Source organism: Mytilus galloprovincialis, chromosome 4 (genome assembly GCF_965363235.1).
Source record: "Mytilus galloprovincialis chromosome 4, xbMytGall1.hap1.1, whole genome shotgun sequence".
NCBI classification, from domain to species: domain Eukaryota; kingdom Metazoa; phylum Mollusca; class Bivalvia; order Mytilida; family Mytilidae; genus Mytilus; species Mytilus galloprovincialis.
Genome location: NC_134841.1, coordinates 102,765,513 through 102,780,686, shown reverse-complemented (window position 1 = coordinate 102,780,686; position 15,174 = coordinate 102,765,513). Strand labels below are relative to the sequence as shown.

Genomic DNA, 15,174 nt, shown 5'->3' with positions numbered 1-15,174 from the left:
TATTTTAATTATTTCTTCTTAGATTACTGTGACATACCAGAGTTAATATCACATCTCCAAACAAACTATCAATACTGGAAGGAAAGAGATGAAGAAAGCAGTGAAAAGAGTGAACAAGAAAACTTACCAAATGGCACGACAGAAGATGACACGTAGCAGATGACACTCTGCCTAGTTCATAACATGTCATCCATCAATACCTCATTCACTGTTCATTGATATCATACAGAGGGAGAGAGAGAGAGAGAGTTGTGGTGAAAATTTCTCCAGTAACGATTCCTAAAAGGAAAGGAAGAAAGATACTTAAGTCATCGAAAAAAAAATCAGCAATAAAATACTGAGTTTATACAGATGTTTAATTGTGTGTATATAAGGAGAAATTTAAATCCAGACAGCTGATTACGTTCCCAGAAACAGAAGATTTCATATTGAAGGAGAAATTCACACGTTCCCAGAAACAGAAGATTTAGTCTACAAGGAGAAAATCACAACTTGTTACACTATGTAATTTGGTGGAAAGCCAAAGCATTTACTGTAGATATGTGAAATTATAATTATGTAGGGGGATTTCCCAGCATCAGGCAGTGCTTTATTACAGACTGATTTCCTGTTGTCTGTTATGTCTGGTACCCATTTGTGTAAATAAAGGCTAGATTTCCTTGTCATGACAAGAAATGGTTTTCATTCCCTTCAAGAGTGTTGTAAATGGGGACCAGTATAGACTTGCATGAAGGTATCTGCTACAATGAGTTTGTGTGAACAATGAAGGGGAACCAGTCAAGCTTGACTCTTTTCAGCATTTACTTAAAAATGTCATGTGTGTTAATGTATGAATAGTTTTTTATTTATTTTTTGTGATTTTTCTAAGATATGATGATGCTTATAAAGTTTCATATTGTGACATAGCTCATATTCCAAAGAGTAATCCTTTAATCATGTAAACCAAAAATATGGTAAACAAATTTACTATTATAATGCTGTGTATAAACTCACACCAAATGTCTTGCATTGTGATATTATTTCTTCTTTAACTCCTTTCTCTCAAATGCCAAAAATGTGGAGGGTATGCCAAAATGAATATTTTTCTCAACCTGATATCTAAGATTTGATAATTTGGGATGTTCTCTCATGGGATGCTCTCTCAAATTTCAATATGATAGCAAATTTGTTTTCAAAAGGAAATTTACTGGCAGTATGCACTGGTATAAAATACAGTAACTTAAAAGAAAAATTGAAAGCGTGTCTGATTTATCTTGTCTAGCTTTAAGACTTATGGGGCGTTTCTAAAAACCTTTCTTCCCTTTCAAAAGAAATAGTTTATTTAGTCCAATCAAAGCTTTAACAGTATTTTTCTTTCAAGGGCGAGACAGACAGATCGACCTTTTGTTTTGACTTGTCAATTTCCTGATACCACAAGGATAAATTGGTAGAACATTTTATCTTTAAAATTATTTTGAGAAAGAAATTTTTCTGTTTTTTTATCAATGGAGTCTTGAAGAAACTGCTGATTATGCCAACATGATACTGTTATATCAAATCACAGTGGCGGATCCAGCCATTTTAAAAAGGGGGGTTCCCAACCCAGGACAAAGGGGGGGTTCCAACTATATGTCCCCATTCAAAAGCATTGATCGGCCAAAAAAAGGGGGGGTTCCAACCCCCGGAACCCCCCCTGGATCCGCCACTGAATCAGTATTACACTACCTCACATGTTACAATAAACCATAGAAGTAACGTAAGTGACACAATTATAAAGCATTGCATTCAACAAATAAACAAAAGTGTATGTAGTCAAGTATTCTCAATCTGCAGTTTAAATTTCATAAAATTTCATTATAATTTTGTAAATTTTACACACACAAAACAAAAAGTACTTTCAATACTAGTATTCTTTTTTTAAACCATGATTTAAGAATATAAATAGTATGGTTGTGCAGTATTTCATGAATTATAAAGAAGATCTTTTCGACATTCATTATTTACATATGAATGTAAGCGTGTCATATTGTATAATTAGTTATCAAAGGTACCAAGATTATAAGGAAGTCTCCATAGAAGAGTAGTTATTGTTGTTAGACGCAGACATGGTGTTTATATCAGTATTAAATTTGAGAAATATCATTTACTTGTTAACATTTCATTACATCATATCTATTTATGTCTAATTTCTTTTTGAAACAAATTGTAAATATTAGTTATATTCAATGTTTGGTACCTTTTTCAACATCAGTTAAAAGAAAAATAAAAGAGAAAGTTTTAGACTAAAATTCTACATCTTTTATAAATTAAACGTGATAGTACTTTTATTCCTGGTTATAGATTTTTAGATATTGGTTGAAATATCATTATAGTTTGTAGGTATCTTTTTGGTTTCAGGCCCAAACAAAGTTACAAATGAGAAGATATTTATTTTGTTGCACATTCTTAGATTTTGATTTGCATTAAAATCCATAAAATTTATAACCCATGAACAAAAGTACTCTCAATATTTAAAGTTTCACTGTAAGTGAGAAAACAAATCTTACTGTAATAGCCGTTGGCATGGTTACAGGTCTCTGATCTCTAGTCTAGATGTGATATACAGTGTACATTTTGTCTTTGGGTACCTACAGTATTACCATGGATACAGGGTATACAACATACATATTTTAGTTTCAGAAAAATATTGTATGAAAATGATTCAAACTTTTCAATATGTAACTGTGGCTCCATTAAATATTTGTTACCTAAAAAAACATTGGGGTGAGTGTACCAATTAAATTCATTATAACATATTTTCATGTCAAGGTTTGAAATTTATAGGTAAATTTTTACAATGTATACCATTGTATAATGGTAGATCTTGTAATGTTTCATGGATTGAGTCTTGATGTAGAAAATTCATATATAATTCCATATTGGTTGTTAAAGCAAGATAATGGAACAATGTCATTTTCACCACAGTGTTTATTTCTATTAATCAACAGTTGTGGCGGTTTCACAATCATGTCAGAAACAAATTTGCCGGTTATACCCAAACATCAATATTGAAAAGAATATCTTTTCCCACCCTACCCGGTCCTGTCATTGACAACCATTTTTTACATGTATCTTATTAGCTAACACCGGTAACTAATTTATAGGTATCTATTGAGTGTATAACGGTGATGTACATTCTATTGAATATTATATTGTAATATATTTGTCTTAGAGAAATGTACTATTTATATATAAGATTTATATATATATTATACATATATTAGTATATATTTAACCTAATTTTTAATGTTCTTTGAATGACTGGCTCAATATACTGAATCTGCTGCTATTCGTCCATCCAGTTGTACATCAAATTTTTACCAGTGCTACAATATTCATGCATGTCTTTTTACAATAAAAGAATTTTTAATTAGATTAGAATATTGCAGCCTAATTCACTTATGTTTTTACCGAGTCATTTTTCATGAATTCATCAACTGTTTTTGGTTAATAGTACTTCTTCATTTGGTGCTGTGATTTGACTACCATTTTTATTTCCTTTTTGGTAATTTTGTGTACGGATTATACACTTATGAAAACTAGAAGAGGAAAACCCGACACAAGCCCCTTTCAAGGAGGTGGTACCACTTGCCTACAAACTTGTAAACAATGTCATTCATTACTGCTAAATGTTTTGCAATTCAGTAAATACCAGATATTTGTTAAGTTTACTGTAATAAATTCACAAATTAAAATTTTTAAAACAAGAAAGTTTAATGTATTCAAGCAGCTAAACAATCTGAAATATTGTGATATCTAATGTTGTTACTTCGAAAAAAAAAAACATACTTAAAGCTGTAAAAAAATTAATTGTATGAAGATATTTCAACTTGAAGATTTGTTCTAATTCAGTTTGAATGAGAATCATAACTAATCAGCTGATAATGATTTTTTTTTCTTTTGCTTGGCTGACTTTGGACAGAAAGTATAGTTTGTTTAGTTGGTTCATTTTCTTGTTTCTTTATTTCGTTTTTTTATTTTTAAGTTGTTGAAAGAGATAACCCTCAACTGTTAGATATAATTTATGAGAAGATTCACACGTTATACCACTTCCTTTTAATGTTTTTATTTCTAGCTGGTCCACTCCAGGAATTTTTAGCCCAATTAATTGGACAACATTACTGATTTACATGTCAGTGAAACATGAACCAGTTTTGGCAAACTTTAGTAAAACTATATTTTGTGCCCGAGGTATGCCCTTTTTTAAATTATGTTTCTGAACCGAAATATCTACCTCTTGGTTGATTCTACATCCCTTTTGACAATGGCATAAGGGGAGGTAATATTTACCATAATGAAAGGAAAGGGAAATAACTCCATGGCTTGATTTTGTTATTGTTGATTAATTTTGTTGAATAGATTGTTCTGTGATAGTGAAATAATAATAAAAAATGGCATCATGTCTAAAATTAATATAAAATTATTTATAAAGAAAATTTTAATTTTATTTATTTTTCGCTGTGATCATAAGTTGACTTCTTTGTCAGAAAAAGAATTTTGATCCAAAGTTTGTGGATATCTTTAAAAAGATTTTACAAGCATTATGTAACCTTTGATATTATCATAAAATATTGCAGGTTTTAGCATTCTCATATTAAATGTATAAATAAACATTGTTTAGTGTTTACATGGTGTAGCAGTCGGCATTTTTTTTATGTTTGATATATTTTATAAATGTTTTTCCAGATGAAATTAGGGAAAATAGTACTTATGTTTCATTCAAATATTTATCTCTCTTTATGTACTGAAAACGTGCATAGGGGCAGTTCTAGTCTTTAAAAACAAATCTATAAAATCATGATGTAACTCTTTGAAAAAGAAATATTCTAAAATTTCAGATTGTAGCATGTAGACTTGTCCACAATCTTTGGATCAAATGTTGAAAATGTAAGGGTTTGTTAATGATCTATAATCATACAAAAAAAGTGATTAATTCATTTGTTTGTTTTGTTTCTAAGAGTGATAATTAACATCATGAATTCATTTAAATTTCATTGAATTTATAGTTTCATCATTAAAGCTAAATTTAGTTTCGCTGTGACTTTTAACCTAGGCAAATTTTAGCTGTTTTTTTATGGTTTCTTGAGAATGTGTAATGTTGTTATCATCTTTTTTGAGGTATTGCTGCATTAAATTTTCTATGGATCATGTAGTAGGATCCCTACATTTTTTTCAATGTATAGTTAAAATTACAGGATAGTTTTTTTGCCTAGTTGTGATGAAATAAGTTGTTATGTTTATTATGAATGGTTTATTGTGTATTAATCCATTCAAAAGTCTACAAACTTTTAATAAAATGTTAGAAACATGCTCATTTGGTGTTCGTAGTTTTTTGTCAGATACCCGGTAACATGAACTACCAGTTATAGGTTTTTACATGAATTTTGTTTATTCTACATGGGCTAGAGGTATAGGGGGAGGGTTGAGATCTCACAAAACATGATTAACCCAGCTGCATTTTTGCCCCTGTTCCAGGTCAGGAGACTATGGCATTTGTTATTCTTGTATAGTTTTTAATTTTAGTTCATTTATATGTGTTTGAGTTAACCCTTTCCTCCATAGTGACGCCTTTTGACGCCACCCCCTTTACTCCATAATGACGCCTTTTGACGCCTGTGTAGTACCTCAGTTGAAACGCTTTGACTACAAAGTGTCTGCTTCAGACTTAATAAAGTTTGTATCTAATATGAAAAGGATATTCATAAGAATATCTAACTTGAATTTATTTGATGAAATATTTGTTTTTCGCAATTTGTTTATACTTTAAGGCATATTTTTAGCATTTTATTGAAAAATCCTATGCGAATCAAGTATGCAAAAAAAAATGTCAATGGAGGAAAGGGTAAAATAGTAAAATAGTATAATACAACATGTAAACAGCAGAATAACAATGGATGCCTGCAATGAATTTACAACAGCGCATCAGGAAACCACAAACAAAATGGGTCACATGAATGGATAAACATTACAAAAAGTACCGTAAAATTATTTTGTGCGCTTATATTTTCATGGATAAATATTTTAAAATAGAATAGATTTTTATTTATAGACTGGTACAAGAATATTAAATCAGGATTGAGTTTGTTATGGAGCTATTTTATTTATTTTCTAACAATGACTAGAATATAAAAATGGAATTGTGCTTGTAATGGTGTAACTCGATTATTAATAAATAAAACATGTGAAATGTACAGGAAATACAGAATTTAAACCACAAATGAAATGAACAGACCATAACTCAGCACAAAATGACCAATTGGACCCACACGTATGAGAAAGTACAACAAAATGGCCAAAAGCCAGATATATAAATACTGAATCACATCTTCTTCTACAGTGATTTAAAACCAGATATATAAATACTGAATCACATCTTCTTTAACAGTGATTTAAAAGACATAACAAAATATCTAACAATCAGTAGACCTTGATTTAATGTTCATATGACAATGATTATATTTTGTGGTTTTGTCTATTTCTCAGATACTATTATAAAGCCATTGTGTTTGGTGTATCATCTGGTGTATGGAATGATTGTAAGGTGAACATGTCCAACTGGCAGATTTTATCTGACCTTGACCTTATTTTCATGATTCATTAGACAGTGTTAAGTTTCTATGGTTTGGTCTATTTCTCAGATACTATAAGCAAAAGGTCAGCTATATTTGGGGTATGGACCCGGTTTGGGGTTATTGAATATAAAGGACATGATAGATTCAGCTTGACAAAACTTGTCAGAAGAGGAAAAGTTGAAAGTTTTACTGAGTTAGCACATTTTTACAATGTAAACAGACCGTAGCTTTTTCCACTGCATTTATTTCTATAGAGGTAATAACACACAATCAAATAAAACATTGTCCCATTCTGTTCATGCTTCATCTTTTGATCACAAGTAAATTAACATCCTGTAATCTTAGTTTATTATTTTAATTTGATAGTTTCTGTATCTTTATATCAGTGTTTCAAATTTGTTGTTAATATATAGATAAGGAATTAAGCTATACATATACTTGTTCAGCTAAAGATAAATAATGGAGGATCTCACGAATAATACATTGATAACCTATCTGTTTTAGGATGTAACTTGTTTAATAAGTGCCAAATATAGAGATCCTCACACCTGAATATGGCAATTCAAGGACTCTTTATCTCAGATAGACATATTTAGAACATTCTGAATTTAGATATAATTTATTATTGTTTATAAACTTGATGATAAAATGGGTATGTTGAAGAGATTGTGTACCTCTTTAATTTAATGTCATTGACTTTCCACTTTACATTTAACTTAACAATTATGATCAATTATGTGTGTTTTAAAATATAAGATTCATGAATATTCCTACCTTAACTGGCTGATATATATCCTATATTCAATTAACGGATAAAATATTTTCTATGGTAGAGTCTATACCATAAGCATAAGTCATGAAAAAAACCTGTTATAAAACAAACTACTAGCTATAAGGACTTTAGACCAATAAAAAAAGCTTTGTTTTAACTGTCAGAATTAAGGGGGGTTTCAACCATATGTCCCCTTTCAATAGCATTGATCATCAAACAGGGGGTTATAACCCCCAGAACATCCTCCACCTGGATCTGCATTACTTTTTTTTTTGTTTAAAAACAGTCACAACTCCAGTCATGTTTATAAAGTAAGCAAAGAGCAGTAACTCAAAAGTTGAAGTGGTCATCACCAACCTTAATAGGCATTAACAGATATATTTCTCAGTAGCAATTATGAATTATTAATATTCAAATAGACAATTATAATACATTTTACCCCTGTATTTATTGGACATTTCATATTAAGGTAGCACAATACAAAGATTTTTTTCCTTCCAATCACTAACCTTTAAAATGCTGTAACTTTCTTATGAATGCATACAAAATAATAAAAGAGGTATACTATATATAGACAGATAAAAGATTAAGCTTTTAACTGAATGGAATATTTTTATTATGCAATCATTATGTAATCAATTATTTTGTAATTAGTGGCAAAATCTCGGTCAGTTCACTTGAATGAATTTAGAGCTTTCCTTTTGTAGATAATAGCCATAGGAGCAACATATAATAAAATCAATCCTCTAGGAATACCTATGAGGAAGCTAATTTCAATTGAAAGTGGAAATTTGAGGAAAAATATGTTAGACACAGTTAACATTATAATTGGTTACATATTTGTTGCATCATACTAACATTGCATTTATTTGAAAGAGTAATCTGTTAGCTATCAATAACTACCACTTTTATAAATTTTCAAGCATTATTAAGAAAGTTACAGCATTTTAAAACTTGGGAGTTTGAGTTATAAAATCTTTGTATTGTGCTACCTTAAGCCTGTATTTATTGGACATTTCATACATTTTAACCCTGTATTTATTGGACATTTTATACATTTTAACCCTGTATTTATTGGACATTTCATACATTTTAACCCTGTATTTATTGGACATTTCATACATTTAAGCCTGTATTTATTGGACATTTCATACATTTAAGCCTGTATTTATTGGACATTTCAAACATTTTAACCCTGTATTTATTAGACATTTCATACATTTAAGCCTGTATTTATTGAACATTTCATACATTTTAACCCTGTATTTATTGAACATTTCATACATTTTAACCCTGTATTTATTGAAAAAAATTCAAACATTTTAACCCTGTATTTATAAGACATTTCATACATTTTTTATGGTCTCATGGGCACATTCTTGCCTTGATGGTCTCATGGTAGCATACTTGTCTTGATGGTCTCATGGTAGCATACTTGTCTTGATGGTCTCATGGTAGCATTCTTGCCTTGATAGTGATTGTATCATAGTAGCATGCTTACCTTGATGGTCTCATGGTAGCATACTTGTCTTGATGGTCTCATGGTAGCATATTTGTCTTGATGGTCTCATGGTAGCATACTTGTCTTGATGGTCTCATGGTAGCATACTTGTCTTGATGGTCTCACAATAGCATTCTTGCCTGGATGGTCTCATGGTAACATACTCGCCTTGATGGTCTCATGGTAGCATACTTGTCTTAATACACTAATGGTAACCTGCTTGTCTTGATACTCATTGTAGCATGCTTGCCTTGGTACACTCATGGTAGCATATTTGCATTGATGGCTGGTCTCATGGTAGCATGCTTGTCTTGATACACTCATGGTAGCATGCTTGCCTTGATACTCTCATGGTAGCATGCTTGCCTTGATACACTCATGGTAGCATATTTGCCTTGATGGCTGGTCTCATGGTAGCCTGCTTGCCTTGATACACTCATGGTAGCATACTTGCCTTGATGGCTGGTCTCATGGTAGCATGCTTGTCTTAATATACTCACGGAAATCTGCTTGTCTTGTTTATGAAATTTTGTTGGTTTGAATACCAGTCAGGTCAAAATTACGACTTGAAAAATTGGTATTTGTTGCCTCTTCACTAAGCAAGTGACATTTAGCTTAAGCGCAAAGACTGGTAAAGATTGTGTTCTCATTCTGAATATGCATTTAGTTTGCAACTGGAAGTTAAAAATAACCAAGAAGCCATATATCCTAGGGATTATTCAAGTAAATTTCATTTGTAGTTGTTCCAGTGGATACCCAGGATTTTTTTTTGATAAGTTCATGACAATGGACAATGATGACATGACAAAACATGACAGTGGCCAATTAATGACAATAGCTCACATGGACCTACTTTTGGTTGAAACTTGCCTCTTGTTTTTGTTAGTGTAAACCAGATGAGTGATTTAGATTTGTAGGAGCCTCTTGTTTTTACTGATGTAATCCAGAAGAGTGATTCAGACTTGTAGGAGCCTCTTGTTATTACTGATGTAATTAAGATGAGTTCAGACTTGTAGGAGTCTCCTGTTTCAACAAGTGTAATCCAGATGAGTGAATCAGACTTATAGGAGCCTCTTGTTATTACTAGTGAAATCCAGATGAGTAATTCAGACTTATAGGAGTATCTTGTTTTTACTAGTGTATTCCAGATGAGTGATTCATACTTGTAGGAGCCTCTTGTTTTAATAGTGTAATCCAGATGAGTGATTCAGACTTGTAGGAGCCTCTTGTTTTTACAGCTGTAATATAGATGAGTGATTCAGACTTGTAGGAGCCTCTTGTTTCTACTGGTGTAATCCATGAGTGATTCATACTTATAGGAACCTCTTGTTTTTACTAATGTAATTTAAATGTGTGATTCAGACTTGTAGGAGCCTCTTGTTTTAATAGTGTAATCCAGATGAGTGATTCAGACTTGTAGGAGCCTCTTGTTTTTACTAATGTAATTTAAATGTGTGATTCAGACTTGTAGGAGCCTCTTGTTTCTACTAGTGTATTCCAGATGAGTAATTCAGACTTATAGGAGCCTCTTGTTTTTACTAATGTAATTTAAATGTGTGATTCATACTTATAGGAACCTCTTGTTTTTACTAATGTAATTTAAATGTGTGATTCAGACTTGTAGGAGCCTCTTGTTTCTACTAGTGTAATCCAGGCAAGTGATTCAGACTTGTAGGAGCCTCTTGTTTTACTAGTGTATTCCAGATGAGTGATTCATACTTATAGGAGCCTCTTGTTTTTACTAATGTAATTTAAATGTGTGATTCATACTTATAGGAACCTCTTGTTTTTACTAGTGTAATTCAAATGTGTGATTCAGACTTGTAGGAGCCTCTTGTTTTTACTAGTGTAATCCAGGCAAGTGATTCAGACTTGTAGGAGCCTCTTGTTTTTAATAGTGTAATCCAGGCAAGTGATTCAGACTTTAAGGAGCCTCTTGTTTTTACTAGTGTACACGGACTCCAGATCTGTGATTCAGACATGTAGGAGCCTCTTGTTTTTACTAGCATAATCCAGATGAGGGATTCAAACTTGTAGGAGCCCCTTGTTTTACTGGTGTAATATAGATGAGCCCCTTGTTTTACTAGTGTTTACTGGTATGATTGCTGCTTTCAGTGTAAAAGTGTAATGTTGACTTTGAGTCCATTTATCAGTAAACTACAGATTTGAAAAAAAAAAAATCAAACTTTTTCTTTAGATGTCATTTCTTTGTTTTGTTATATTAGAATGTGATACAATTCACAGCAGGATACCATCTAGAAAACAACTTTTATATTTTGAGTAACAGTGACCTTGTTCTCGACCCCAAATTAATAGGCTTCTCTCCCTTTCCTTTCTCTTGTATACTTTTCAATCCAATCAAGCAAGGGATACTCAAGTAACCATCTTATAACCATGACACAGATGGACGGACAGAAGAATGGACGAACAAAGCTATCACTATAGGGTTTTTCAGAGAGCATTAAAGGTATGTTGGAAAGACAAGCAGATGAACAGACAAACAAACTTATGAAGGGAAGAACCAACGAATAGGTAATGGATGGACAAACTGCCCATTAACTATATACCGTCCACTCAAAACTCAGTGGTATAATAATACTTATTTGTTTTATTTGGGTCTGTAGCAGCCAACCAATGGCTGTTTAAAAGATCAAATATTGGACCAAGACATAAAAACATCAATAGCTTATACACATAGAATTTAATATACTGATCACATAATCATTGTCACAAAAAAATAAATATCACAAAAATATACATAAATATTCATGATAAAATTCTAAATTGCTCATACTGGCAATATTTTTGTTCTTTGTCTATTCTTTATAAGCATATGTCAACAACCCTACTGTTTTTTTCTAATAAATGTTGTTGGTGAAATATTTTTGATTTTTGTTTTACACAATGTTTGTATGTCTTGCAAATGAAAAGCATATATATATAAATAGAGTCCGTGCTTTACAATAACAATAAATAATTTATGTTTGGTAAATAATCATCAAAAATAATAACACATTTCTTGTACATTTGTATCTCACTAATGTAAAACATTTATCATAGAGGCTGGTTCAGTGAAATATTTTACCATATAAATTTTGAAGCGTTATAGAAATATTTGTAGAGAAATAAGTAACAGTCTGAAAGTGTATGTGACTAGAATAATTAACCTACAATGGCGTCATACAATGTATACAGATACAATTATTGAATATGCAAATCAAATACTCTTGATAAAATTATAATTTGGGACTATAAGAATTATTTTTAACATTATGGACAGGTCATGATATGCTTTCTTGTTCTTTTCTTGATATCAAGGCTCTGTGTTAGTGAGAAGTTATATTAATTGGTAAATATTGCATAATTTGAATTTCTTTCTGTAACAAGTTCTCTACTTTACAAAATATGCTTAAACACTCATTAGAATGAACTTTAAATATAACAAGTTAAACATGAATGATTAAAACAATATTTCAGAGGAGTGTTGTTAATTTTATATAATTCACTCAAATAACACCATCAGATCTTGTTAAAAAACCTGAGGTCACAAACTAATTAAAATTGATCATTTGAGCAGTATTAAGAATAATGAATACCATGAAACAAATATTACATTTCCACATCTGCTTAATTAAACATGTAGGTGTTGGGTTTAACTGAGGAGTTTTAATTAAAGTTCTATACCAGAAGCCCTATGTTTTGATTCAATATGTTGCCAGAAATGTAATCAAAAACAGTACACAAGTTATAATCAAAAGGTTCTAAAAGTTATTAGGGATAGTTTGTTAAAATCATTAAAGTATATATAAAAAAAAAAAAAAAAACTTTAAAGGGAAACAACTCTTTAAATTTTTAAATATAAATTTTAAATATCTCAATACACATTTATTATTCATAACAACTCTATATAATATAGACACTTCCAGACTAATTTTTATCTTATTACAAACTGTAACAAAATAATGGTTCCAATAATAGTTTATAAAGGAAAAGATTACGTTTGGAAATGTATAAGTGGGTTAACATTTCCATTATATCATAATATCAAAAATTGTCTAGGATGCTATTACACAAATCAATGCTCCTTTTATGTTACCAAAACTGCTTAAGGCTATCAGTTTCTACAGCATGAAAGTCTGCTTAATTTGAGAAGTTGATTACTGTGTCATTTTCCTGAAATACCAACTATAATGATTTGACTAGAGGGTACACCTACTCACAAAAAATTTAATGTAAAAAAAGAAAGAAAAGTATTGATCTAGAACATGAAATATTTCAGAACCAGTTTCAACTGGAATACTCACTTTCTAAATGTCATACTGTTATATTGTTTTAGAAAAGATCAAATAACTTTAGTTAGCTTGAAAAACATAAAAGTTAAAACTGTTTACGGATATACAAAAATTGCAGTCGTTCATCTGTACTGAAAATTATTAATAGATGACTTGTACTGAGTAGAGTATTTGATACTAATTGGACTAAGCTTGAGCTAAAAATGCGATAAAGAAGTTTGAGTTTTAAATACAAAATGAATTAAGAGATTAATGTAATACCCCTAGTTATCATCATCATCATCATCATTAAATCCTAAATAATTCAATTAAAAAAGGCCTAAATGTGAACAGTCTAAATTATTTATACTTAATTATTACATAATGTACTGTAAAATTAGGTAGTCAAATTGATATTGGTTCCGCTGTAATTTAATAAGGAATTTAGAAATTGGAAATTTAAAACCTCAAATAATTACTGTAAATTTAGAAATTATTGTGTGCACTTATCATCACGATAAATCTGCATACAGTTATGTGTATTGGGTATGAGAATGCAAATTCTCATTGGCGGATCCAGGGGGGGGGGGTTCCGAGGTTGGAACCCCCCTTTTTTTTGCCAATCAATGCATTTGAATGGGGACATATAGTTGGAACCCCCCCTTTGTCCTGGGTTGGGAACCCCCACCCTTTTTAAAATGGCTGGATCTGCCCCTGATTCTTATTACGACGATAATCACTCAGTAAAAACTTCGCAATAATTTCTGAAATTACAGTAAATCCTGACAACAAAATTCTACCACTTCAGATGTTCTCCCATAAATATCATTTAAACATAGCATCTTGTAAAAATCACAAAATTTATCAATTATATTCTTTACACAATATACACATACAATAATAATTATACATTTAATTCTTATATTCTATGGATGACATAATCATATGAACTTAAAATCAAATTTGATTTTAGAAACCATTTTTAACTCAAATCTGTAATGTTTTACATAAAATTATATATATATTAAATGAATAATAAAATATTTGATTCTGACATTCTTCTTTAAGTAGTTTGCCAAACAATCTGATCCCATTCAAATAAATAATTACGACTTTCTTCTGCTTTTAAAACAAAATTAACTAATAAGTTGTTTGTCTGACTCTGTAAAACGTCTTCCTATGATACAACTTTTCCATCTTCCTTCAGTGCGTTACCTAGATTAGTGAAGAACTCGGCCATTGATCCTGGTATAGCAGCATCGGTCAGGTTCTTAGGGACCATTCCTTTTATGTCTGGCTGTATCAGACTGACTAGTTTACATTTATTTGGATTACTACAAATAAAGAATAAGTATTGTAGATTCAGGAATTCATGTGTACATTTATTATTGCGAATCGTTTATCCATGGTGAATATGCTAGACCTTATTAATCAGATTGAAAACAATCTGTAAAAGGAAAACCAATACATATATGAATGTGAGTCATTATCAATGCAAAACTGATACTGTTGCATTTTTGGCATTAATAAAACACAATAATCTATGAATTTTCAGTACATGTATATCTAATATTGTTTTCCGTTTTAAACATGGGATTATGTGCAATAAATTCAATAACCAGATGCTCCGCAGGGCGCAGCTTTATACGACTGCAGAGGGCGAACGCTGAACGGTTGGGGCAAGTATGGACACAACATTCCAGCTGGATACAGCTCTGAATTTGGATTGTGATTAAATAGCTGACACAGCATAGGTTTCTGACACAGAATGAATGTGGTCTCATGAACTTAAATTTTTTTTTGTGCTTTTGAGCAATTTACTATCCTGTTAGATATTAATCCTTTCAAAGAAAAAATATTTGAAGAAATTTTCTTTTTAAATTCTGAAATCTGGAATGAGAAAAAAAATTGACCCCCACCTCAATTTTTTTTTCACTTCCCCCTTTCCCTTATTCCAAAAATGATCTCAATTCAAATTTCTAATGGAGTTTGCAACAATAACTACTCATAGAAATACATCTTAAATATTAAAATATAATG

At 30.9% G+C, this 15,174-nt stretch overlaps 3 protein-coding genes across 19 annotated transcripts in view; 2 read left to right on the top strand and 1 right to left on the bottom strand.

The window, feature by feature from the left end:
• The window catches only part of LOC143073672 (high affinity cAMP-specific and IBMX-insensitive 3',5'-cyclic phosphodiesterase 8B-like), a 147,895-nt gene extending 142,563 nt beyond the window's left edge, over nt 1–5,332 (top strand). For all 13 annotated transcript variants that reach the window (XM_076249390.1, XM_076249386.1, XM_076249383.1 and 10 more), the window contains one exon: nt 23–5,332. In XM_076249390.1, the coding sequence (XP_076105505.1) occupies nt 23–156 (134 nt within the window). In that variant the 3' untranslated portion in view covers nt 157–5,332. The remainder of the gene's footprint in view (nt 1–22) is intronic.
• The window catches only part of LOC143073678 (RNA-binding protein 8A-like), a 244,701-nt gene that overhangs the window by 161,398 nt on the left and 68,129 nt on the right, over nt 1–15,174 (top strand). The gene's annotated exons all lie outside the window — the stretch shown is intronic.
• The window catches only part of LOC143073677 (stAR-related lipid transfer protein 5-like), a 35,573-nt gene continuing 31,944 nt past the window's right edge, over nt 11,546–15,174 (bottom strand). For all 5 annotated transcript variants that reach the window (XM_076249403.1, XM_076249399.1, XM_076249398.1 and 2 more), the window contains one exon: nt 11,546–14,468. In XM_076249403.1, coding sequence (XP_076105518.1) covers nt 14,446–14,468 — 23 coding nt within the window. In that variant the 3' untranslated portion in view covers nt 11,546–14,445. The remainder of the gene's footprint in view (nt 14,469–15,174) is intronic.